The 26,763-nt window shown below is 40.8% G+C and overlaps 1 protein-coding gene and 1 long non-coding RNA gene across 2 annotated transcripts in view; one reads left to right on the top strand and one right to left on the bottom strand.

The window, feature by feature from the left end:
• THEM4 (thioesterase superfamily member 4) overlaps nucleotides 1-982 on the bottom strand; it is a 39,754-nt gene extending 38,772 nt beyond the window's left edge. Inside the window, 1 exon segment of the mRNA XM_082675884.1 lies at nucleotides 299-982. Within this exon segment, the coding sequence (XP_082532010.1) occupies nucleotides 299-397 (99 nt within the window). The 5' untranslated portion in view covers nucleotides 398-982.
• A 369-nt stretch (nucleotides 983-1,351) lies between these two features.
• Nucleotides 1,352-26,763, top strand: part of LOC309836093 — a 38,960-nt gene continuing 13,548 nt past the window's right edge. The window contains exons 1-2 of the long non-coding RNA XR_014298095.1: nucleotides 1,352-1,378; nucleotides 20,246-20,277. This is a non-coding gene — a long non-coding RNA (uncharacterized lncRNA). The remainder of the gene's footprint in view (nucleotides 1,379-20,245; nucleotides 20,278-26,763) is intronic.

Here is a 26,763-nt window from a genome sequence, read left to right as displayed (position 1 = left end):
TATACAGCAGAAACTAACACACCATTGAAAAGCAATTATACTCCAATAAAGATGTTTAAAAAAAAACAACAAACGGCGTCACCCTCCTGTGCAGTTTCTTACGGCTTGAATCTCAGGACTGAAAGATCCGCTGACCCCGTTAACATTGATGCCTCTTGGAGATGATGTTAGCTTTTACTCTGAGGTCAGCTGGCTGAGGAAATGGATAAACAGCTGAACATATCCATATCACAGGGTTGTTCCTGACGGAAAGTCCCACCCCTCTGCCCATTTCCGCCGCCCAGCGCCCGGGACTTACCCGCGCGAGTACCGGGTCCCTCGCCGCGGGGGACGCGCCTTCCCGCCTGCCGCGCAGGGCCCGGAGCGTGCGCAGTGCCGCGGTGCAGCTCCTCAACATGGCTTCGAGCGTGCGCGGGGCTCCGGCCGCCGGAAGTGCGGCGGCTGGCTCCCGGGCGCGGCAGAGGCCGACTCACCCAACCAGCCACCCAACGGCCCGCTCTTCCTCTTTAACTTAGGGGAGCGAAGGGCGGGGCGTGAAGGCAGCGTGGGCGTCGGTCTTTTCGTCCGGTAAAATCCTAGGCCCTCCTCGGGCGCCGGAGCCACTTCCGGAGCAAATGTCAAGGCTCGAGAGGGCGGCTGGAGAGGCGCGCGCGGCGCCGGCGGCTCGGCGGCCTGGGGGGGACCAGGAGGCCTGGGAGGGCGGGTCCGCGGCTACAGCTCACGGCCCTCAGCCCCTCAGCCCAGGCGGCCACGCGCTACTAATGAGGATTCGCTGGCTTTTTTCCCGACTCGCGCCGGCCGACCGAATTCTGTGCTCTCTGTTCCCTAGTAGTTCTACCTCCCGCAGAAGACTTAAGCCGTCAGGTGGGTAGGAGCGCACACAGCGGATTGTAGGAATAGAATATTTTCTTGGAGGCCATGGACAAATCCGTGGTTGGGATTGATCTGTAGAGAGACTTCTGGGTGCAGAGGACATACGCTTAGAAAGCTACGTTCTCCACCTCTTGCGCCGCCCCTCCACACACACCCTTAAGGCTCCGGGCAGAGCTAAAAGTCCTCGAGTCTGGCTTTTTCAACTAGAAATTGTAGCAACACCTGACGGATGTATTCATCTCTTAGCTTTGGAGACATATCTGAGCTCCAAGTCCCACTCCACCACCTAACACCTTATACGCTCTTTAATTGTACCTGGGCCCTTGTTTCTTCATTGTTGTATTAAAAAGAATATATCAAGTTTTACTTGTTGCCAGGATCTTCTCTTTCAGTAGGAGTCACCGAAGTTAGAAGTTACTTGAAGTTACCTTGTATTCACCTCAGAAAGAAAGTACCCCCAGGCCAGTGGTGTGTTGAAGGTGACTTGAGCAGTCTCGTTAAAATTGTAAGTATTCGGCTAGCCAATCCTTAAACACTGCCATTACTAAAATTTAAATGATATAAACTTACAATTAAGTAATATTAAAAAAATGAAGGTATTGTAATGACACTCCCCAGTCAGTCCCCAGCAAGTGTCCTTCTGACCGGTATCTTGGAGCCAGTAGGAGACCAAGTTTGGTTCAAACGCAAAGGAAGTCAAAGAATGAAGAGGTGGGAGTTCAAGCTCTCAAGTACGTGCTGTTCCCCAAAGGCGTTTGGCTGGGGCTGCTTTATAGGGTTCTTTTGGATTGCAGGGGCCTGTGCAGCACTTCTGGACAGGGGCCCAGAGCTGAGGTGCCAGGCCCAGCCTTTTCACACTAAGAACTCTGGTCTGAAGGGCCTGGTGTGAGATCTCTGCATGCAGCACCCTGTGAGCAAGTGAAACTGGACTAAGCACAAAGAAAAATAAAAAGGTTAAACTTTGTCTTATTACCCAGATTCTATTTTTATTTCCCGGGAATTGTTAATGGGCTTGGCCGGTGACAGTATTAGATACTAAAAACTGTAACTACCTAATTATTTTTACTACATTTTACTATTGTATGTGCTCTTGAGGTTATTTATTTTTATCTCATTTGTATGGGGGGAATACTAGGCACACATCTTCCCAACATCGCATTTAGTCACATCACAGTGGTAGCTTAAAATTGACTGACTGGGAGTATTCACTTAGATACTGCAAATGAGGGCCTTCCTTTCTTACCTTATTAAATATTTACCAATATACCACAGTCTTAGTCCATCCCGAGGTGAAGTTTTAAGACTCTTAATGGTTACTAGAATAACGGGTTACTAGAATTGCTTACCCCCAGCACATCATTACACAGTATTTTCCCACCAACACAGCTGTGTAACTACTCACATAGTAAAGGTGGGACTGGAGGGATTAGTATCAGGAGAGATTTATCAGAGATAAATAAACTTGGCTTTGGGCTTGGGTCTAAGTTCAGAGAGTCCCCTTCTACTTTTTTTCTTGTGTGTGAGCAATTAGTATCAGATATTTTCCTTGATTACATGAACTTCTCCATCAGTTTGTCAGTAGGAAAGAATGCCCGGTGTATTTTAAACCCACCATATTAACTGGGAGTAAGAGTATAGCATTCTGAGGTAGAGGGAATTTGAGAGTTAAGGCGTGTAAGAACGACTCAAACTGAAGATGATTTGGCATAAGGGGTGGCTGTTGATATTCTGTAATTTTAGGAGACTATCTCATGGCCCCCCTTCCCCCAACACACGTACCATACCCTCTATCTCTAAGAGAAGTTGTCTCCTTTTCAGTATAGTATTCCAGTTTCCTGACGGCGTGGACAGTGCCAAATTGTCTTGTTAATTGTAGTACTTCTTTTAATAACTCACACACATTGCTTCAATACTTGTTTAGCAGCAAGAGCCCGAAGTATTTTTTGTATTTATTGTCTTTCCATGTGGTGCATGCAGATAGAGGCACATTATAAAACAAACCCATAAATCAGGATGACTTCTGTTAGTGAATAAGAAGATAGGTTATACAGATAACTTAAAATTGTATATACGTACAAATTACAATGTAGTTAGAGTCCATCAAAACCCATAAATAGACTCCAGCCCTGCTAAGATTGTAAATGTACCAACAGCTCTTCTAGGTCAATTTCACTCAGTATAACTTTCAAACTTGTCAGGTAGTGGCAGTGCATTTGGATCCGTCACCCACACTCTGACCTGGCTTCCTCACCAGGTATTTATCAGAGGTATTCATGTTGACAACACATGAAATGTCTGGCCGAGTTTGGAAGGAGATGGGGCAGATGACGGTCTAGGAATAGGATTGGTAGTCTTGGAAATGGAAATTTTTCTTTGGATGTTTGTGTGGCTTACGCAAAGAGTAAATTTTCATCCTTGTTTTTGATAAAACTGTGCTTTAATGAAATAAGCCCACTGTGTGAAACTTGTGTTTTTCACCATTCTCCTTTCATACTGTAAACAGCTTTATAGAGGTTTAATGGGGGCATATAATAAACTGCATGTATTTAAAGTGTACAAGTTGGTGAATTTTGCTACATGTAGACACCTATGAAAACATCACTACAATCAAGATAATGAGCCTGTCACCCACAAGTTTCCTCATGCCTCCTACCCTCAAGGCAAACACTGGTCTGCTTTCTTCCTTTTTTTAAAAATAAATTTATTTATTTTATTTTATTTGTTTTTGGCTGTGTTGGGTCTTCGTTGCTGTGCGCGGGCTTTCTCTAGTTGCTGTGAGCGGGGGCTACTCTTCGTTGTGGTGTGCAGGCTTCTCATTGCGGTGGCCTCTCTTGTTGCAGACCACGGGCTCTAGGCAGGCGGGCTTCAACAGTTGTGGCACGCAGGCTCCGTAGTTGTGGCTTGCGGGCTCTAGAGCGCAGGCTCAGTAGTTGTGGCGCACGGGCTTAGTTGCTTTGAGGCATGTGGGATCTTCCCAGACCAGGGCTCAAACCCGTGTCCCCTGCATTGGCAGGCAGATTCTTAACCACTGTGCCACCAGAGAAGTCCCTGGTCAGCTTTCCATCACTTATAGTTTACAATTTCTCACGTTTTAAATAGAATCATATAGTATATACTCTTTTTTAAAACCTTGATTGGAGTATGATTGCTTTACAATGTTGTGTTAGTTTCTGCTTTATAACAAAGTGAATCAGCTATAAATATACATATATCCCCATATCCCCTCCCTCTTGCATTTCCCTCCCACCCTCCCTATCCCACCACTCTAGGTGGTCACAAAGCACAGAGCTGATCTCCCTGTGCTATGTGGCTGCTTCCCACTAGCTAGCTGTTTTACATTTGGTAGTGTATGTATGTCCATGCCACTCTCTTACTTCATCCCAGCTTACCCTTCCCCCTCCTCGTGTCCTCAAGTCCACTCTCTATGTCTGAGTCTTTATTCCTGTCCTGCTCCTAGGTTCTTCAGAACCATATATATATATTTTAGATTCCATATATATGTGTTAGCATACGGTATTTGTTTTTCTCTTTCTGACTTACTGCACTCTGTACAACAGACTCTAGGTCCATCCACCTCACTACAAATAACTCAATTTCGTTTCTTTTTATGGCTGAGTAATATTCCATTGTATATATGTGCTACATCTTCTTTATCCATTCATCTGTCGATGAACACTTAGGTTGCTTCCATGTACTGGCTATTGTAAATAGTACTGCAGTGCACATTGTGGTACACGACTTTTTTTTTTTGCGGTACATGGGCCTCTCACTATTGTGGCCTCTCCCCTTGTGGAGCATAGGCTCCAGACGCGCAGGCCCAGTGGCCATGGCTCACGGGCCCAGCCACTCCGCGGTATGTGGGATCTTCCCGGACCGGGGCACGAACCCGTGTCCCCTGCATTGGCAGGTGGACTCTCAACCACTGCGCCACCAGGGAAGCCCCATGACTCTTTTTGAGTTATGGTTTTCTCAGGCTATGTGCCCAGTAGGAGGATTGCTGGGTCGTATGGTAGTTCTATTTTTAGTTTTTTAAGGAACCTCTGTACTGTTCTCCATAGTGGCTGTATCAATTTACATTCCCACCAACAGTGCAAGAGGGTTCCCTTTTCTCCACACCCTCTCCAGCATTTATTGTTTGTAGATTTTTTAAAAATTTTATTTATTTATTTTTGGCTGCATTAGATCTTCATTCCTGCACGTGGGCTTTCTTTAGTTGCGTCAAGCAGGGGCTACTCTTCGTTGTGGTGCATGGGCTTCTCATTGTGGTGGCTTCTCTTGTTGAAGAGCACAGCCTCTAGGCACACGGGCTTCAGTAGTTGCAGCATGTGGGCTCAGTAGTTGTGGCTCGTGGGCTCTAGAGTACAGGCTCCATAGTTGTGGTGCGCGGGCTTAGTTGCTCCATGGCCTGTGGGATCTTCCCGCACCAGGGCTCAAACCCGTGTCCCCTGCATTGGCAGGTGGATTCTTAACCACTGCACCAGCAGGGAAGTCCCACCAATACCATACTGTCTTGATTCTTGTAGCTTTGTGACGAGTCTTGAAATTATTTTCAACTTTGTTCTTCTTTTTCAAAGTTGTTTTGGCTATTCTAGATATTTTGCAGTTCCATATGAATTTTTTTAAATTATTTACTTATTTTTGTCTGCATTGGGTCTTCGTTGCTGCGTGTGGGCTTCTCACTGTGGTGGCTTCTCTTGTTGTGGAGCACGGGCTCCAGGTGCATGGGCTTCAGTAGGTGTGGCTCGCTGGCTTCAGTTGTTGTGGCTTACGGGCTCTAGAGCACAGGGTCAGCAATTGCGGCACATGGGCTTAGTTGCTTTGCAGAATGTGGGATCCTCCCGGACCAGGGATCAAACCCGTGTTCCCTGCATTGACAGGCAGATTCCTAACCACTGCACCACCAGGGAAGCCCTCCGTATAAATTTTAAAATAAGTTTGTCAATACCTACAAAAAACCTGTTGGGGATTTGAATTGACATCTTAGCATATTGAGTCTTCTCATGAGCAAGTTATACTCATCAACAAAACTTCTCATAAACAGGTTGTATATCTCCATTTATTTAAATCTTTTGTGATTTCCCTCAGCTATAATTTGTAATACAGGTCTTGTACATCTTTTGTAATATTTATCTTTAGGTATTTCATATGTATTGGTGCTATTGTAAATAACATTTAAAATTTCAATCCCTGATTGTTTATTGCTCATATATGGAAATACAGTTACTTTTTAATATATTGATCTTATATCTGTAAACTTGCTAAACTCATTTACTAGTTCTAGTAAGTTTTGTTTTTAAAAATTTTTTTATATAAATTTATTTTATTTTTGGCTGCGCTGGGTCTTTGTTGCTGTGTGGGGGCTTTTCTCTGGTTGCGGCGAGCGGGGGCTACTCTTCTTTTTGGTGCACGGGCTTCTTGTTGCAGAGCATGGGCTCTAGCTGTGCAGATAGTTCTAGTAACTTTTGATTAGATTTCTTAGATTTTCTACATGGACAAACATTTTATCTGCAACTTTTAATAGATTCCTTAGATTTTCTACATAGATGATCATGTTATCTGAGTTTTACTTCTTCCTTTACTCTCTGGACAGCTTTTTTCTTTTGCCTATTGCACTGGCTAGAACCTCATGTACAGTGTTGAATAGTAGTGATGAAAGCAGATATGCTTGCCTTGTTGCTGATCTCAGGGGGAAAGTATTCAGTCTTTCATCATTAAGTATGATGTTAGCTATACGTTTGTTGTATTGATAGATGCTCATTAACACATGGAGAAATCCTTCCTATTCCTCATTTACTGAGAGTTTTTATTAGGAGTGGACGTTGGATTTAATCAAATGCTTTTTCTGCATCTATTAAGATGATCATGTCGTTTTTCTTTTTAAATTTGTTTAATATTGTGAATTACTCTGATTGACTTTGAATGTAAAACTAACCTTGCTTTCCCCAGATAAGCCACATGAGGGTTATTGGTCTGTACTTTTCTTTCCTGGTAATATCTTTTTCTGGTTGTGATATTAAAGTAATGCTGGACTTATAGAGTGAATTGGGAAGTATTATCCTCTTCAGTTTTTTGGAAGAGTTTGTGTAGAATCGGTACTTTTTTCATAAATGTTTGATATAATTCACTAATAAAGCCACCTGGGCATGGAGTTTACTTTGTGGGAAGGCTTTTAACCATGCATTCATTTTCTTTGATAGATGGAGGGCTATTCCTACTGTAAGAACCTTGCAATAGTGTAATTTCTTCTCTTCTGGCCTTTATGCTCTTTTTGTCATGCATTTTACATTTCTAAATGTTAAAACCCTCACAGTACATTGCTATTATTTTTGTTTATGCAGCCATTTGTCTTTTAAAGAATTTTAAATAATAAGAAAAAAAATCTTATTCATTTAACCATGTAGTTTTAATTTCCGGTGCTCTTCATTCATTTGTGGAGATCCAGAATTTCCATCTGGTATCATTTTCTTCTGCTTGAGAACTTCCTTTATTTTTTGTACTGTGTGTCTGTGTGTGTGGTATGGGGTTCTTCTAGTGGGTAGTGTGGTAATGAGTTCTTTCAGCTTTCATGTGTTTGAATATATCTTTATTTTACTGTCACTTTTGAAAGATTTTTGTTGAGTATAGAATTCTATGTTGACAGTTTTTTTTCCTGTCAGTATTTTAAAGATACTGCTCTACTATATTCTCACTTGCATTCTTTCTTTCTTTTTTAAAAAATTAATTTATTTATTATTTTTATTTTTGGCTGTGTTGGGTCTTTGTTGCTGTGCGCAGGCTTTCTCTAGTTGTGGCGAGCGGGGGCTACTCTTTGTTGCGGTGCGCAGGCTTCTCATTGGGTGGCTTCTCTTGTTGCAGAGCATGGGCTCTAGGCGCGCGGGCTTCAGTAGTTGTGGTGCTTGGGCTCAGTAGTTGTGGCTCACAGGCTCTAGAGCGCAGGCTCAGTAGTTGTGGCTTATGGGCTTAGTTGCTCTGCGGCATGTGGGATCTTCCCGGACCAGGGCTCGAACCTGTGTCCCCTGCATTGGTAGGCGGATTCTTAACCACTGCGCCACCAGGGAAGCCCTCGCTTGCATTATTTCTGATGAGAGATCTGATGTCATCTTTATTTTTGTCTATATGTCAGATGTCTTTTTTCTTTGGATGCTTCTAAGATTTTCTCTTTATCACTGTTTTTTTTTAAAACAATTTGGTTATGATGTGCCTTGATGGTTTTTTTTTTTTTCATATTTCTTGTGTTTGGGGCTCATTGGGATTCTTGGATCTGTGGATTAATAGTTTTCATCAAATTTGGGAAATTTTTGGCTATTATTTCTTCAACTTTATTTTCAGTTCTCTTCTCTCTCCCCTTTCTTTTAGGGACTCCAAATACTTGTATGTTAGGCCACATAACATTGTCTCACAGCTCACTGTTGCTCTTTTCTTTCTTTTTAAGTTTCATTAAAAAGATTCTATTTTCTGTGTTTCATTTTGGATAGTTTATATTGCTATACCTTCACGTTAACGAATCTTTTCTTCTGAAATATGTAATCTGCTGTTAAATCCTATCCAGTGTATTCTTCATCTAAGACATTGTACTTTTATCTCTAAAAGTTTGATTTGGGTCTTTTTTTATATCTGCCATATCCCTACTTAACCTGTTGAACTTATAGAATACAGGTATAATAACTGTTTTAATGTCATTTTATGCCACTTCTAATGTCTGTGTCAGTTCTGGGTTGGTTTCGACTGGCTGATTTTTCTCCTCAATATGGGTTGTATTTTCCTGCACCTCTGCAAACCTGGTGATCTTTATTTAGATGAGGAAGAACTGAATGCCAGACATTGTGAATTTTACCCTGTCAGGTGCCAGATAGTTTTGTATTCCTGTAAATCTTGAGCTTTGCTCTGGGATGCAGTTAATTTACTGGGAAACAGTGTGATCCTTTTGAGTCTTGCTTTTAAGATTTGTTAGGAAGGACCAGAGCAGCGCTGAGTCTGCGGCAAGGTTTCTCAACCTCAGCACTGTTGACATTTTGGACCAGATAATACTTTGTTGTCCTGTCCACTGCAAGATGTTTAGTAGCATCCTTGGCCTCCCCACTGGATGCTAGTAGCACCTTGCCTCTAGTCCTGACAAATCAAAAATGTCTCCAGATGTTACAGACATTGTCCCCTGGTTGGGGGCTGGGGAAGCAAAATTACCCCTGGCTGAGAACCATTAGTCAAGGGTTAATGATTTCCCACTACTGAAGAAAGACCTTTTTGATACTCTATCCAATGCCCTATGAAACATGATGTTTTCCAGTCTAAGCTGTTGGGAACAGGCTCTCTTCCTGGCCCTCTGCGAGTGCTGGGCACTGTTTACTTTCATTCTTTCAATAGTTCTCTCCTCAGCATCTGTGGGATAGTTTCCTCACACAAAGGCACCAATCAATATTCTGAATACACTCTGCAGATCTCCGGAGTTCTTTCTCTGTACAGGTCTGTCCTCTCTAGCACTCTGTCCCACAAACACTAGCCACCTTGGGTTCCCCATACTCTGAGCTGCACTTCCTCAACTCAGGAGTCCAACAGGTTCACCTGAGTTCCCCTCCCCTGTGTGGCAGCCTGGAAACCCTCTTAAGTTAAATCGTAGGGCTCTCTCCTCATTTGTTTCCAGTCTCTCAGGGATCACTGTCCTTCATTGGCTGCTGTCCAGTATCTTGAAAATTGTTGTTTCATATATTTTGTGTGGTGGTGGTGTTTTTTGTGGGGAGTGGGGTAGGGTCAGTGTTCTTTAAGGTGAGAGGGTAAATCCAGTCCTTGTTACTGCATCTTGGACTACAAGTTGGTCCTTTAATTTTTAACCTTAAACTGGGTGCCTTATTTCCTGGTAAACTTCCCCCCCACCCCCGGTAAACTTTTACATTACTTTTTTAAAAACTGCAAACTTAGACCTCTTTATAAAACAGAAGTCAGAATGAACGTGAACATATAAACTATAGTGGACCTTAGATATTCTTGAGAGTTAAGTTTCAAGACCTTCACAAATCTCCAATATTTCCAATATTACCATTGAGGGGGAGCAGAATATGTGACCCCAAAATATACCACTTTGGCATGTGGATTTTAAGTTGATGACAAACAAGGCCCAACAGACTTTGGAAGAGCTGTTTACCTTCCCCTTAACTGCCTAAAAGAATTTAGATTGACAGCAGGAAAAGAGCTAATACCAAAGATAACTTTTTATCAGAGAGACTTAGCTATGTGGTATGGCAAACATTTGTTTATCAAATATTTGCTCACCAAACATTTGCTCTTCTCATCCTCCTGTGAATTGCCTTCCTCCCGTTTGAAGCCCCAGACCCTTACCCCTTCTTCTTAGCTGAGGGTGGCATGTAAACCTCAATTGCCTGAGTATCTTTGGGCCTCCGATATGCATGAAATTTGTTTTTCTTCTGTTAATCTGCTTTACGTCAATTTAATTATTAGACCAGCCAGAAAGGAAGAAGGGAAAAGTTTTCCACCGCTACACCGTAATATACCATCTCCTCTAAAATTTAATAAAGTAGAGAACCAGTGGTGATCCATTGGTTAGGACTCAGCGCTCTCACTGCCGGGGACCCCAGGTTCAATCCCTGGTTGGGGAACTAAGATCCCGCAAGCCACAGGGCTCGGCCAAAAAAAAAAAAAAAAAAATAATGAAGTATAATGGAAAAAATTTAAGAGGTACATTAATGAACCATGAACATACATGAATTTTTAAAATTATTATACTTATTATGTTATGAGGGGACCAATGAGATGTACAACTATTTTAAAGTAGAATTCAAAGAGCAAATACATAAATGCAATCACATATGCTAAAATGGATTTGTTAATACAAATATAAATTCACAAGGTAATAATTGCAAATTATTGCAAATACACAAGACAGAGTCAGCTACCCTCATCAGGAGTTATTTGCACTGTTGTCAACTCTCAATGTGAACGTACATGAATTGTGAGTTAATCTCAAATTTGTATTTCCTGGTTATAAATCTAGGGATCACCCTTGACCTCTCCTTGTTTCACATTCCTATACCCCATTCAGTTAGCGGACACTTGAGTTAACCCTGTAAGCCAGTGGTCTTCACCATTTTGTTTTTTTGCTAGAATAACCTGAAAATAATTTTGAAAAATTATGTATTCTCATACATCTTAAAATTGATATTTAAATTTTTTCTCATAAACTTAGTTATAAGGTTTATAATTTTTGTGTATTGTATAATGAATATGTACTTTAAATATATTTTTGTCAAAATCTTATGGCTGCATATTTAGCTCATTTAAGTTTTGGAAAATGTTTGCCATATGAACTAATTGGCAAAATCAATCCTCACTGGAAAATCAGTCAGTGAAATCAATCTTTCTATTAGAAAGAGGTCTGTAATTTTTCAGTTCAAATAATGGTGTTAATATGTATCCCTCTGATAACCATTTCACTTTTGAATTTTAAATTAAATTCGGAACCTTGCATTTATACGTAGCCTGGATGACAGTAAGATGCTGCCTTGTATAATATTTCTTGCTGAATTTCTCTCTGATTTGTTATCACAGGACTCTTCCTCAGGAAGGACTTATTCTTGACTTCTTATCCCCGGGACAATGCACCAAAGTGAGATGCTGGGTAGGTGAGGGAACATAGTGGGAGAAGGGTGGCTGTGAAAGGGGAAGTTGGAAAGCAGACTGCAGGCTAATTTTCAGGCAGATACAATTCATTTGCATCATTACTATTTTGGTGTAGTATCTAGAGTTGTTGTGTGGTTTCTTAAAATGATTTTCATCACTTGGGGGAAAGGGAGATTTCTACCTTGGGTGGCCAGGTAGAAGGTGTTATCGTTTCCCAACTATCATGTGCTGTAGCCATACAAGTCCCCTTTCAGCTCTGGGAACATCCCAAGCTCTTTCCTGCCTCAGGGCCTTCTTGTGTGTTCTTCAGCTGGCAGTGCTCTTTCACTCCATTTTCTACGTAGCCAACTCCAACTAATCCTTTGCTGTCAGCATAATTGTCACTTTCTTAGTGAGGCCTTCCTTGGCTAGAGGGTTTACTGTGTGTCAGACACTATACTAAGTGCTTTACATATAATATTTTATTTAATATGATTAGGTCCTCATTAAATTCTTCCATAATGGCTGGAACTTTTCCTTTAAAGCACTTATTATAGTTTGTAGTTAAATATATATTTCTCTGCCTCTCTCAGGAGACTATAAGCTTTCTCTGTGTCTCTTTGGCTCACCCCTGCATCCGTAGTGTCTAGTACAGTAACTGACTGATCATGGGCACTCAGAAAATAGTTGTTGAATGAAAAAATGAATCGGAAACATTTGGAAAGAGGGCTGGGGCTTTTTATTTTTCTCTCTGAACCCTCTCTCTTTAGGTTATCTCATCAATTCTCAATTTAAACACCATCCATATGCTGATGCTCCCAACTTTTTACCTCCAGTTCAAAGTTCTCTTTAGTTAATCATCTGGATAATTGTGTAAAAGAACCATTATTATCCCTATTTTACAGATAAAACCCCTGGAGAAAATTACATGGTCCAGTGCTATCATCAAATGTAGGGTTTCATGGATGTTATAATGCATTCCTAAGAAGGATCTACTATATCGTTCTCATTACAGAGTGCTGGATCAGTCTTTTTCAACATTACTTTCATTGAATTCAGAGTTAAAGACTCCCGTAAGATTTGTTATGTAGAGACACCTGGATTGGCTGATCCAAGCTGTTAGATAAAGATTCTGATAATGAGTGGCGTCTGTTGTACTGGATAAGAAGCATTCTTTACAGAATTCTGTTTAACAAAGCTTATTTTCGCCTTGGTATGCCATGAGTAATAAAAAGCACCATTTATAAATACTTACAAATGCCCAATACAAATTTTAAGGCACCAACATGTACATAAAGAAACAAATCCACTTCTGTAGTTGTGGCATTACTATAGGCCATACTTTCTTTACTTTTGTATAAAACCATTTAGGATTAGACACTAACCCAAATGCCTTAAGAGTCTTGGAAAGGAAAGCTACAATAGATTAACAGTAACACTGTCTCTGTATGAGGTACTAAATCCCTGAGCAGGTGAAGTCTGAGTTAAGTCTTGAGGGGCAGATGGGAGTTGGCCCAGAACTGAGGTAGGAGAGAACAGGACATTGCACGTGCTGGGTGTCCAGGCATCATCCTCCATGCCAGAGGACAGCATGGGGGTCACTCAAATTCAGGGAACTACCAACAGTTTCTGTGAGGTTTGGGCATTGTTAGAACAGGGGTGTAGGGAGAGATGAGGCTGGAGAAGCAGGTGGGGCCTTCAAGATCCTGAAGGATCATTACCACCCATACTAATATGCTGGGGGTTTACTCTGGGCAGCGGGAGCCAAGGAGGACTGTTATGTCCTCTGAGGGTCATTATCTGATCGATATTTCAGAAAGATCATGATGGAGACTATTAAAATTGTATTGGAATCAGGAATATACTTTAGACTCGTGGGGGTGGGTGGGAATGAAGGGATTTGGTAATGGATGAGACCTGGAGCATGGAGAGAGGAGGAGTCAGGGTGTCACTCGGTTTCTGAGCTTGGATGGGGGATGGTGGAAGGTACTCTTTGAAGTGGGAAAAGAAGTGTTTGGGGGCAGAGGGAAGAAAGGTGAGCTCTGTTTTAGAGATACCTATGGAGATGTCCAGTGTGCAAATAGAAAAGTCAGGAATTTGAGAGAGAGACCTGAAAATGTCTTTTGATTTAATGACACAGAACATATTAGCGACCTGAACAAATGCTGATAATGTGAAGTGAGGCTGGAGGCCAGACTGGAGGTTGCAGAGGGATGAGTGGCATGTGGACAAATTCATACAAACAGGAATAGAATGACTGAGGAGGGGAGAGGGCAGCAGCCAGGGGTGAAGAAAGGATTGTTTGTTTTTTGAAATAAGGATCTTTCTTTGTTTTTTTTTTAATTAAATACAGAGAAAATATCAGTTGTACATGCTGAGAAAATTTAACAACACAGAAGTTATAAAAATAAAAGTAAAAACTTGTCAGCCTGCTTTTTGACCAGACTCTTCAGCTGTGGGCCTGGCATCTACCATTAAGCACTCTCCACTTCTGGCCCATTTCTGTTTAAACCTGTTCAAGGCTCTTTCACCCAAAACAACAATCAATAATTATAGTAGAAACCCTCACTCCTATACTACTAACCCATTGCTATCCCTTCTCTTTCTACCATGGCCAAAGTTTTCAAGAAGAAAAAACAAACACATTTTTCAACTCTTTATGTTCAAGCCCCAGGTACTGTTTGAATTGTCATCCACAACTACTAAATTTAGTAGATATTTGTCAAGCCTTGTCTTATTTAATCTCTTCACAGCATTTAATAGTATTGATTACTTTCCTTTAAACTTCCTTTTCTCTTGGTTTCCTCAGCATCAACTCATCCAAGTTTAATTCCTGTGTCTCTGGAAATTTGCTTCTTTGTGGAATTATATACTTTCTTATTGAATTTTGTGACATCTGTCCTCTGCCCTCTTTTCTTTTCATGTGGCATGATCTGGCAGCCTTAGTTATTCTTTAACTACATTGTGGAACAAAATTTGGGTTCAAATCAGACTCTGTCCCTTCCTGACTGAATGTTTGGTTTTTTGAAACAATGACCAATTCTCCAATTTTCCAATACCGACTGGGTGTTCTATAATTTTTTTTTAAATTTATTTTTATTTTTTTGTGGTACGCGGGCCTCTCACTGTTGTGGCCTTTCCCGTTGCGGAGCACAGGCTCCGGATGTGCAGGCTCAGCAGCCATGGCTCACGGGCCCAGCCGCTCCGCAGCATGTGGGATCTTCCTGGACCGGGGCACGAACCCGTGTCCCCTGCATCGGCAGGCGGACTCTCAACCACTGCGCCACCAGGGAAGTTCTCTCTAATTTAATTCAATTATGACTCCAACTATCTGGAGTCAGTACAGACCCTGGATTCAGGGCTCAGTCTCACAAGACTGCTCCACTTCAGATGCCCGTTGCAAATGGGGTGCCCAGGTTACTGCCACTTCTGCCTGGCTGACTATAAATTCAGGGATTCTCATGTCCCTCTCCCTGTACCCCCCACCCCAATTCAATAATTCACAGAACTCAAGAAAGCATATAGTTTCCATAACAATTTTATTATAAAGGATATATAACTCAGGGACAGCCAAATGCAAGTTCTAGGGTAGAGGTGAGAGGGTGGAGGGGCATTGGTGCAGAGCTTCCATGCCCTCTCAGCATACTACCCTCCTAGCACATCAAGTTCACCAACTTGGACTCTCCGCCAAACCTTGTCAGAGTTTTTACTGAGGTTTCATTACGTAGGCACAATTGATTTACTCATTGGTCACTGGTGATTGAATTCAATCTCTAATACCTCTCCCCTCTCCAGAGGTCAGGGGGTGGACTGAAAGTTCCAAGCCTCTGATCACATGGTTGGTTCCCCAATCCTGAAGATAATCTAGGGCTCTGCCCTGAGTAACTTCATTAGTATAAATTCAGGTATGGTTGAAAAGGGCTTGTTATGAATAAGAAAAGACACTCTCACTCAGGAAATTCCCTTTATGTCTGGGGTATTAGACTCTCTTAGTTCTTTTTCCATCTCTGGCTGTTCCTTCTGTCTCCTTTGAAAGTTCATCCTCTTTCATTAAAACCTTAAATGTTGGCAGTCTTTAAGATGTGCTTGATTCATTCATTCATTCATTGAGTTTATTCAATAAAGTGTTTATTGAACATTTACTGTATATCAGGTTCTCTTCTCAGTGCTAGGGATAGAGCAGTCAACAAAATATACAAATATTTTTAAAAAGTCATTTATGGGGGCTTCCTTGGTGGCTCAGTGGTTAAGAATCTGCCTGCCAATGCAGGGAACACGGGTTCGATCCCTGGTCCGGGAGGATCCCACATGCTACGGAGCACCTAAGCCCCTGCGCCACAACTACTGAGCCTGCTCTTTAGAGCCTGTGAGCCACAACTACTGAAGCCCACATGCCTAGAGCCCGTGCTCCGCAACAAGAGAAGCCACCACAATGGGTGGCTTCACCCATTGTGAAGCCAACAATGAGAAGCCCACACACCACAACGAAGAGTAGCCCCCACTCGCCGCAACTAGAGAAAGCCCGTGCACAGCAACAAAGACCCAACTCAGCCAAAAATAAATAAATAAATATATTGAAAAAAAAAGTCATTTATGGATGTTATGATGCATTCCGTAGAAGGTTCTGCTGTATGTTCTCACTGTAGAATCTGGCCTGGTCTTTCTCAACATTGCTTTTGTTGAGTTCAGAGTTAGAAGATGATCAGAACTAAGGAAAAAGATTAAAGCAGGAAAAGCTGATAAGGAGTACTAGAATTGGGGATTGGGTTACAATTAAATAGGGCAGTCAGGGTAAGGCCTCCCTGAAAAGATGACATTTTTAACAAAGACTTGATGGAAATGGGGGAGCTAGCCATTTTTGTATTTGGGAAGATGACAAATGCAAAGGCCCAAGGTGGGCATATGCCTGATTTTTCAAGGCATATCAAAAAGGCTACTGTGTCTACATCAAAGGGAGTGGAGTGTATGGAAAGAGCTAGTGAAGGCCAAATTATGTAGAGCTTTGTTGGTCATTGTAAGGATTTTGGCTCTTACTCTGAATGCGATGGGGCACCACTGGAGGGTTTTGAGTAGAGCAGGGACATGATCTGACTTACACGAGCTAACAACAGTGTTACCTTGGCTGTTAGGTAGAGAAGAGACTGAAGGGGTGACTTTCTTCCCTCAACCCCCAAGCCAATTTCTTTCCTATCCCACTTTGGAAAGCAGTTTCTACCATCCAAGCCCAGGAACCTGGACGGCATCTGACTCCTCCTTCTCTCCCATACCTTACATCCAATCAGTTACCACTAATCAGGGAGACCAGTCAGGAAGTTATTGCAGTAGTCTAGATGAGGGAGGATGTTGGCTTGGACCAGGGTGGGAGTGATAGAAGTAGTTATTCCAGATGTAATTGAAGGTAAAGGCAACAGGATCTGCTGATGAATTACAAGTGGAATGTGAGAGAAAGAAACAAGTCAGGATGATACCAAGGATTTTGGCCTAAGCAACTGGAAGTGTGGAATTGTCCGCAGTTGAGACGGGGCAGACAGTAAGGAACAGGTTTAGGGAAGAAGATCAGGAATTCAGTTTTGGATGTATTAGGTTTGAGATAGACGAAAAGACCCATGCAATAGAATAGAGTGCATAGACACAGACCTACACATATGTGGACACCTGATTTACAATGAAGGTGTCATTGCGATTTGGCAGAGAAAATGTGGTCTTTTTAACAAATGGTGCTGGATCCATTGGATGACTGATGGAAAAAAAATGAGCCTTGACCCTATTATATTGCATGCACAAAAATCAGTTCCAGATGGATTGTATATGTAAACATGAAAGGTACAATAGTAAAGCTTCTGGAAGATAACATGGAAGTTCTTCATGACTGTAGAGGCAATATCTTAACAAAATACAAAGATTGCTAACCATAAAGGAAATATATTGATAAATTGAACTTCATTATAGTTAAGAATTCTTATTAATTGAAAGATACCAGTAATTATGAAAAGGCAAGCCTCAGAATGGGAGAAGATATTTGCAAAAACACACATCTGATGAAGGACTTTAAGTATAAAGAACTCCTACACACCAATAAGGAAAAGTCTAACAACACAAATACATAAGACTTGACCAGGCACATCAAAAAAGAGGATATCCAAATGATTAGTAAGCAAATAAAAGGGTACTCATCTTTCTTAGCCATCAAGGAAATGCAAATTAACAGGTACACACCTATCAGAATAGGTGTGTGTAGAATAGAATAGCTGCTAAAAAATAGAATAGCTGCTAGAAAATAGAATAGCTGCTAAAAAAACCCTGACAATACCAAATTTTGATAAGGAAGTGGAGAAACTGGAATCCTCATGCTCAGCTAGTAAGAGTTTAAATTGACAAAACCACTTTGGAAAACTTTGGCTGTATTTACTAAGGCTGAACATATACACTCCCTATGACCCAGCAGTTCTATTCCTACGGTATATACCTAACAGAAGTGACTGAAAGAGACAAGGAAAAGAATGTCCATAGTAGCTTCTTTTATAATAGCACTGTAGTGGGAGCAACCCAAATATTGACCAGCAGTAGACCGGAAAAGTTGTGGTAAACGCATACAGTGTCTTTACTGCAATGAGGAAGAATAGACCCAACAGCCTGGTCAATCTCATAATATTGAGAGAAAAAAGCTAGGCACGCAAGGGTATTTTTAAGTTTCATTTATACAACCTTTGAAAACAGGCAAAACTAAAATGATAGAACTCAAGATGGTTTTACCTTTGGGGAGATAACACCATTGTTGATAAGGAGGGGGCACAAGGGGATCCACAAGGATGCTGGTAATGTTCCACTTCTTGAAATGAGCCGTGGTTACATGGGTATATCCATTTGTATAAACCCACTGAGCTGCACCTAAGATTTATATCATATTCTTAATGTCTTGCAGCTCATTTTGAAATAATAGGTTACCACTTTGGTCTGTTTTGTGGGTATGTCTTTCTGGATGCTCTGTTGTTTGTAGGGATGTTATTCTGTTCCTTACTCTTTTTTTTTTTTTTTTTTAACATAACAACTTTGTGAGAATTCAACCTAAATCCTTTTTTGTTGCTGATTTTTATGTATTCTTCCTGAACTTTTAGAATGAGGCAGGAAAGCTTTTTATAACTTCACAAAGACCCCTCTGTGTTTTGGTATAATGTTAAAAATATGAAGCCTGCTTTCTGAGATTTGTGGGATCTGTTCTTCCTGGACTTTGATCAGGACCTTGCCTCTCTCTTGTCCTTGTCCTGCTCAATTTTGATTCTACTCCCTGCATTTTCTCTCCAGGAGGGGGCCCTGTTCTAGAAGGAAACCCTGGGAGTTGAGTTCTGAGAGTTCATAGGGGCCAAACTGCCCCAGCCTCCTCAGTCCTTACTGGGTACCCTTTGTACTCTCCCAGTTTCACCTGTGCCTTCTGTACCTGTTGCTCTTTTGGAGTTCTGTTCTCAGGTCCATCATACACTGCCTCATTTCTTCCTTCTTCTCACACATGCTGATACAGTGCAGGTTTTGTGACTGTTGATTTGTCCCTGCTTGCTTTCATTTAGGGGTTCATGGGGATACTTTATCTTTAAAGCTTTACTGTGAATGTCCGTGGGGTTTAGTTTTGCTTTCTAGTTGCTTATCTGTTTTTATGTGAGGATTCAGAGATTGAAAAGCTGTGCTGCTGCCACTGCTGCCGCTATTTTCCCAGAATCTCCTGTATGTATATTTTAAAAAGACTATTTTTTAGAGAAGTTTTAGGTTTATAGAAAAATTGAACAGAAAGTACAGAGAGTTCCTATATATACTCCCTCTCCTCCAGTTTCTCCTACTATTAACATCTTGCATTAGTGGTACATTTGTTATAATTGAAGAACCAATAGTGTTACTTAACTGAAGTCCATAATTTACATTTGTGTTCATTCTTTACGTTGTATAGTTCTGTGGTTTTTGACAACTGTGTAATGTGATGTATATTATATTTCTATAAGAGTTGAAAAGCAGAATCACCCTCTGCTTAGAAGCAGCTTACCTGTTTCTGGTACTGAGACCTTAAGACATGGATTTATACAGAGGTTCTCATAGAGGGGATTCTATTCAATATATAATGAAGCAAATAACTTTCTCAAAGACAGCAAAAAGTCTCTCAAGGGCTCTACCATGTAATGTCTCTCAATATAAGCAATGGCACTGAAGTCCAGTGAAAGAAATTCAAGGCGAATGGAAGAGACCCAGCAGGGGAGGCAAAACAAAATAGTATATGTATACAGCTTTCTGATAATCTGGCCTAACTCAGAGGGTAATGTACAAGCATACCTCATTTTATTGCCCTTCACAGATATTGTATTATTTTTTTTTACAAATTGAAGGTTTGTGGCAACCATCTGTTGAGCAAGTCTGTTGGCGCCATTTTTCTAACAGCATTTGTTCGCTTTGTTTCTCTGTGTCACGTTTTGATGATTCATGAAATATTTCTGACTTTTTCATTATTATATTTGTTATGGTGCTCTATGATCATTGATCTTTGATGTTACTATTGCAAAACAATTATGACTTGCTAAAGGCTCAGATGATGGTTAGCATTTTTTAGCAATAAAGTATTTTAAAATAAAGGTATGTACTTTTTAAGACATAATGTTATTGCACATTTAATAGACTACAGTATAGTGTAAAAATAACTTTTTTTTTTTTTTTTTTTAAAAATAACTTTTATATGAACCAAAAAACTCATGTGACTTGCTTTATTGTGATATTTGCTTTATTGCAGTGGTCTGGAGCCAAACCCACAGTATCTCTGAGGTATGCCTGTTCTGAGACTTATATATACTTTAGGTAATCCTACATAAAAATGTTGTTAGATATTGAGAAGCAACAGCAACGTTATAGAGCTGTTTGCTTATTAAATATTCTTTCTCCAGTGCATGCCATTTTTTAGGAGGCTTGAGAAACTATAAATCTGGATTTTTAGGCTGATATTCTATATGGGGAGAGGTGGGCTTTAAGCATGGTTAATAGTCCACTGACAGCTGTGATACCTTACTAGTTGTGGAGACATGCATTGGGCATAACACCAGATTCCTTATAGCATTTTTATTACCCTCTTTTTGTGTCTCTGTGGAACTGCTTACAGCTATATATTCCATAAAGTTTGTGGTTTTAATCCTTCCCCTTAGATTATAGTAACTCTGCCTTCCATTTCTTTCTTAAAATTTTTTTCCCCTTTCATTTATTTTAAAATTACCTTATAGTATCACTGAGCACACACAAAAAGAACATCACAGAATTTGCTGACAATTTTGATCAATATGTTCTCACCAAAATGCACATTAACCTTAATAGCCAAAAAAGTTTCCTATTGATGCTGGAACAAACAAAAAAACTTAGTGGCTTAAAGTGACAAAAATTTATTATCTTATAGTTCTGGGGTCTTTGAAATGGGTCTCATGGGGCTAAAATCGAGATGTAAGCAAGGCTGGAGGATTTGAGGGAGAGTCTGTTTCCTTGCCTTTTCCAGCCTCTAGAGGGTTCCCGCATTCCTTGGTTTGGGCCCCCAGGCAGCAATTGTATATAAATGCAACCTCTCTTTCTGTTATCACGACTCCTTTAACTCTTCTGCCTGCCTCTTTCACACCTTAAGGACTGTTGTGATTACACTGAGCCCAACCAGACAATCCAGGATCTCAAGATCCCTAACTCAGTCACATCTGGCAAAGTCCATTTTGCCATGTGGGGTAACATATTCCAAGGTTCTGGGGACTAGATGTAGACATCTGTCAGGACCCACTATTCTGCCTGCCACAAATACATTTAGATAATTATCTATTTCTTCCATTTACTTTTTAAAAATTGAAGCATAGTTGATTTACAATATTATATTAGTGTCAGGTATAAACATAGTGATCCATATCTTTATCGATTATACCACATTTAATTCTTCCATCCTGAATCTTCTGAATTTCTAGTCAATAAAATTTTTGGTAATTAGAAACATCCTTTGAGTAATTAGGAAAATTTTATACATCATTATTTCCTAATATACTTTAAGGCTATTTTTCCTTAATAAGCTAATAGGTATGTTTATCTCAATACCTAATAATAGTTTGTACCTTTAACTGATGACCACTGTCTTATTAGGGGCTTAGAAGAACTTCAAAATTTAGTCTGCTGGGCCTCACACAGAGATAGATTTCTCCATTATTTAACCTTTTTGGTTTCCAAATTGGGTATAAAAGAGCCAACAGATATATAAAATGAGATCTTGGCAACTCTTTCCTCTTCCATAAAAAGAGTGGTAAGATGCTCCCCTCGTATTTCTACAATTCTTATATCCATGGCAGGACTAAATATGCTAGAGGATGATGAAGTATGTTTAGCGATTCAAACTAGCTCAGAAATTACCGCCAAGAATACCTATCTAACTAGTTCTCCTTGAAACCTGGACTGCAGTGCTTGTCACCATCAAATCTTCTGGAATAGCAGAGGGGATAGACTTTTGAATTGTTACTTTTGGGTGCTCTGCCAGTGTGGCTGTGCAGCAGACACATGAAGAGTGGCTAAAGAGCAGTACCTATGTCCTCCCCCAATGGGATTAAGGTCAGAGAAAGCAGGTTCCAAGGCACAGAAATCTATTGTGTGAAAAGTCTGTAGGTGGAGGCTCTGCCAGCTTTCTAGGGCTGCAAGACGATAGCACTGTGAGCTCTAAGGGCCCTCCTGGAAAATGCGTCACACGGAGGACAGCGCTTTCTCACAGGGGAGCTGACAGCTGCAGGTAGCAAGGACTCTACCTCTAGAACTTCTCACTTCAGAGCACAAACCACAGAAACTACAACCATCTTTAGCATGGAGGAATAGGCGAAAAAACAAAAGGAGAGAGGGAGGAAGAATAAAGAACATAAGACTATTATTTACATTTACTTGGTTTCTGGTATGACAAGGGATATAGAACTCTTAATGTAATATTTCAGTATTTTTCTCTTTGGAATGAGGTAATAAAAGCTACCACTTACTGAGGAGCTACCAGGTACTAGATATTGAATGAGGCACTTTATACCCATAATATCTCACTTTATCTCATAGCAACTGATAAGTCTGTCTTGATATCTCCATTTTAAAGGTGAAGAAATAGCTTCAGGAGATTAATGAACTTTCCCAGGATCACACAGTTAGTAAGTTATAGAGCAGGAATTCAAACTCAGGTCTTTCTGACAATATAAATCATGGTGAAATATCTCATTTCATAAATATGGGGAATTCCAAGGCATAATCTCAATATCATTCCCAGAAACATACACTTGTTGAAGCCTGTAGTTGCTCTCTCTCATTGCTGGACCCAGGTTTCTATGTAAAGATTAAGTACCATCTGGTAAATCACATTAAAAAAGAGCAGTTAGACTTGAGGACCTGCAGGGGGCATCAGAGGACCACTGAGCCTTAGGACTCAGCACAATTCAGAAAGAAGCCAAAGGGCACTGTGACTAAGGGTGTGGCTCTGCGTGTGGGGATGAGGGGCAGGAATAAAGTGAAATGAAGTTGACAGATGTAAGGAGATGTCTCACTTTGCTCCCTGCTGTTTTCCTACCACATTTCTGTTCCTCTTTTTTTTATATTTTTTGTTTTGTTTTCATGCTCTTTCAACTTTCTTCCTAATCCTGTCTACCATTAATTGCATTTTACACTCCTCCCTATTTTTTTCCCCTTCCCTTTAGGTTATTTCTCTCTCTCTCTTTTTTTTTTTTTTTTTGGCTGCAGCTGCGGCTTACGGGATCTTAGTTCCCCGACCAGGGATTGAACCCGTCCGTGGCAGTGAAAGCACCGAGTTCTAACCACTGGACCTTCAGGGAATTCCTTTTCTCTTATTTTTAAGAACCTCAAATTTGTCTTAAAACGTACTCATTTAAAATTGTCTCTACACATGTAAATTATAGGTAACACTGGACTTCCCTTGTGACGCATTGGTTAAGAATCCACCTGCCAAACCCATGCACATATGGTCACCTTATTTTTGATAAAGGAGGCAAGAATATACAATGGAGAAAAGACAGCCTCTTCAATAAGTGGTGCTGGGAAAACTGGACATCTGTATGTAAAAGAATGAAATTAGAACACTCCCTAACACCATACACAAAAATAAACTCAAAATGGATTAAAGACCTAAATGTTAAGGCCAGACACTATCAAACTCTTAGAGGAAAACATAAACAGAACACTCTATGACATAAATCACAGCAAGATCCTTTTTGACCCACCTCCTAGAGGAATGGAAATAAAAACAAAAATAAACAAATGGTACCTAATGAAACTTAAAAGCTTTTGCACAGCAAAGGAAACCATAAACAAGATGAAAAGACAACCCTCAGAATGGGAGAAAATATTTGCAAATGAAGTAACTGACAAAGGATTAATCTCCAAAATTTACAAGCAGCTCACAGCAGCTCAATATCAAAAAAAAACCCAATCCAAAAATGGGCAGAAGACCTAAATAGACACTTCTCCAAAGAAGATATACAGATTGCCAACAAACACATGAAAGGATATTCAACATCACTAATTATTAGAGAAATGCAAATCAAAACTACAATGAGATATCATCTCACACCAGTCAGAATAGCCATCATCAAAAAATCTACAAACAATAAATGCTGGAGAGGGTATGGAGAAAAGGGAACCCTCTTGCCCTGTTGGTGGGAATGTAAATTGATACAGCCACTATGGAGAACAGTATGGAGGTTCCTTAAAAAACTAAAAATAGAACTACCATACCATGCAGCAATCCCACTACTGGGCATATACCTGAGAAAACCATAATTCAAAAAGAGTCATGTACCACAATGTTCATTGCAGCTCTATTTACAGTAGCCAGGACATGGAAGCAACCTAAGTGTCCATCGACAGATGAATGGATAAAGAAGATGTGGCACATATATACAATGGAATATTACTCAGCCATAAAAAGAAACGAAATTGAGTTATTTGTAGTGAAGTGAATGGACCTAGAGTCTGTCACACAGAGTGCAGTAAGTCAGAAAGAGAAAAACAAATACCGTATGCTAACACATATATATGGAATCTTAAAAAAAAAAAGTTCTGAAGAACCTAGGAGCAGGACAGGAATAAAGACGCAAATGTAGAGAATGGACTTGAGAATGTCGGGAGGGGGAAGGGTAAACTGGGACGAAGTGAGGGAGTGGTGTAGACTTATATATACTACCAAATGTAAAATAGATAGTGGGAAGCTGCCGCGTAGCACAGGGAGATGAGCTCTGCTTTGTGACCACCTAGAGGAGTGGGATAGGGAGGGTGAGAGGGAGACGCATGAGGGAGGAGATATGGGGTTATATGTATATGTATAGCTAATTCACCTTGTTATAAAGCAGAAACTAACACAGCATTGTAAAGCAATTATACTCCAATAAAGATGTTAAAAAAAAAAAAAAAGAATCCACCTGCCAATGCAGGGGACATGGGTTCGATCCTTGGTCCAGGAAGATCCCACGTGCTGCAGAGCAACTAAACCCGTGCACCACAACTACTGAGCCTGCGTTCTAGAGCCCGAGAGCCACAACTACTGAGCCCACGTACCACAACTACTGAAGCCCGTGTGCCTGGAGCCCATGCTCTGCAACAAGAGAAGCCACCACAGTGAGAAGCCCGCGCACTGCAATGAGGAGTAGGCTCCATTCGCCACAACTAGAGAAAGCCTGCACGCAGCAACGAAGACCCAACCAAAAAAAAAAAAGGAACACAGCAGCAGCACCGACATTATAAATAATTACTACCAAGAGAGGAGAATGCTAAGTGCTACTGGGTGCTCATTGGGTTTTTTTTTGGGGGGGGGCGCTGAATTAAAATGACATGGAATTGGGTAATTCACTGGCAGTCCAGTGGTTAGGACTCTGTGCTTTCACTGCTGGGGGCCAGGGTTTAATCCCTGGTCAGGGAACTAAGATCCCACAAGCTGCGCAGTGCCGCCAAAAAAAAAAAAAAAAAAAAAAAATTGAAAGTAATAGCAATACCTATACCTTAATTTGGAAAAAAGGGGAAGTTTAACAAAGGTGCTTTGAATTGAGATGCATTGAGATTGTGCTTTCTTTTACTGTTTTAGAGAACATTTTTCAGTGATCTAACTTCACGTAACTGCTTCCTGCAATCTAAAAAAACTTATGGACTCAGGCAACCTAACAAAACCCATCCATGAAAGGTAGTAAGCATTAAATTCTATTTAGACTCAAGGATTACAGACAGTTAAAGATGAATGAGACCTCAGAGAGCATCTAGTCACCCCCTTTCTCTCCTGCAGTGACTGAATCTCCTTGAGACCAAGGACAAGGTCGCATTCTTTGACTCCATAAAGCCTAGCCCAAACCCTCATCAGTAGCAGGTGTTCTGTAAATACTTGAATGAGAACACTTGAGGCCCAGAGAGATGACTGGTTCTTATAACTCCATATAGCAAGTCTGTTGTGGAGCCAGACTCAGATGGCGGTCTCCTGACCCTTGCTCACTGGTCTAGCTTGTCCATCTTGAATCACTGCAGCACCACCTTTGCACTCATCTGTCCACCTGAATTTAAAACCAGCTGTGGGCTGTGTGTGTGTGTCTGTATTCTGAATTCTGCTTTTTTCATTTAGTAATATTTTATATTTTCAGGTATATTGGTTCTCTATTGCTGCTGTAACAAATTACCACAAGTTTAGCAGTTTAAACAACACAAGTGTATTGTTATCTTACAGATCTGTAGATTAGAAGTCCAACACGGGTCCCGCTGGGCTAAAATCAAGGTGTCGGCAGGACTGTGATCCTTTCTAGAGGCTCTGTGGGAAAATGTGTTTCTTTGCCCTTTCCAGCTTCTAGAGTCTACTCACATTCCTTGGCTCAAGGCCCTTTCTTCCATCTTCAAAGCCAGCAATCTGTACCTTTCTTTAATCACATCTTCCTTGACTCTCACTCTTCTGCCTCCCTCTTCCACTTTTAAGGACTCTTGTGACTACATTGGGCATACCTGGATAATTCCTAGCTTAAGGTCAGCTGATTAGTAACAATTCCATCTGCAACCTTAATTTCCCTTTGTCATGTTATCTAACATATTTTTATGTTCTGGGGATTAGGACATGGACATCTTGGTGGGGGGGCATTATTCTGTCTGCTACATCAGTTCCCAACATAGCTAACATACTTAACATCTATTGACTAAAGAATTTGTTGTTTGCATAATCTGTTGGTTAATGAATTCTCTTTTAATCGTGGGCTCTGAGTATGGTCCTTCCATCACTTATGGTCCAACATCCCC

The sequence above is a fragment of the Grampus griseus genome (assembly GCF_964374135.1).
Source record: "Grampus griseus genome assembly, chromosome: 1".
In the NCBI taxonomy this organism is placed as follows: domain Eukaryota; kingdom Metazoa; phylum Chordata; class Mammalia; order Artiodactyla; family Delphinidae; genus Grampus; species Grampus griseus.
The sequence above is the reverse complement of the archived record's forward strand: the minus strand, read 5'-3'. Positions and strand labels throughout refer to the sequence as shown.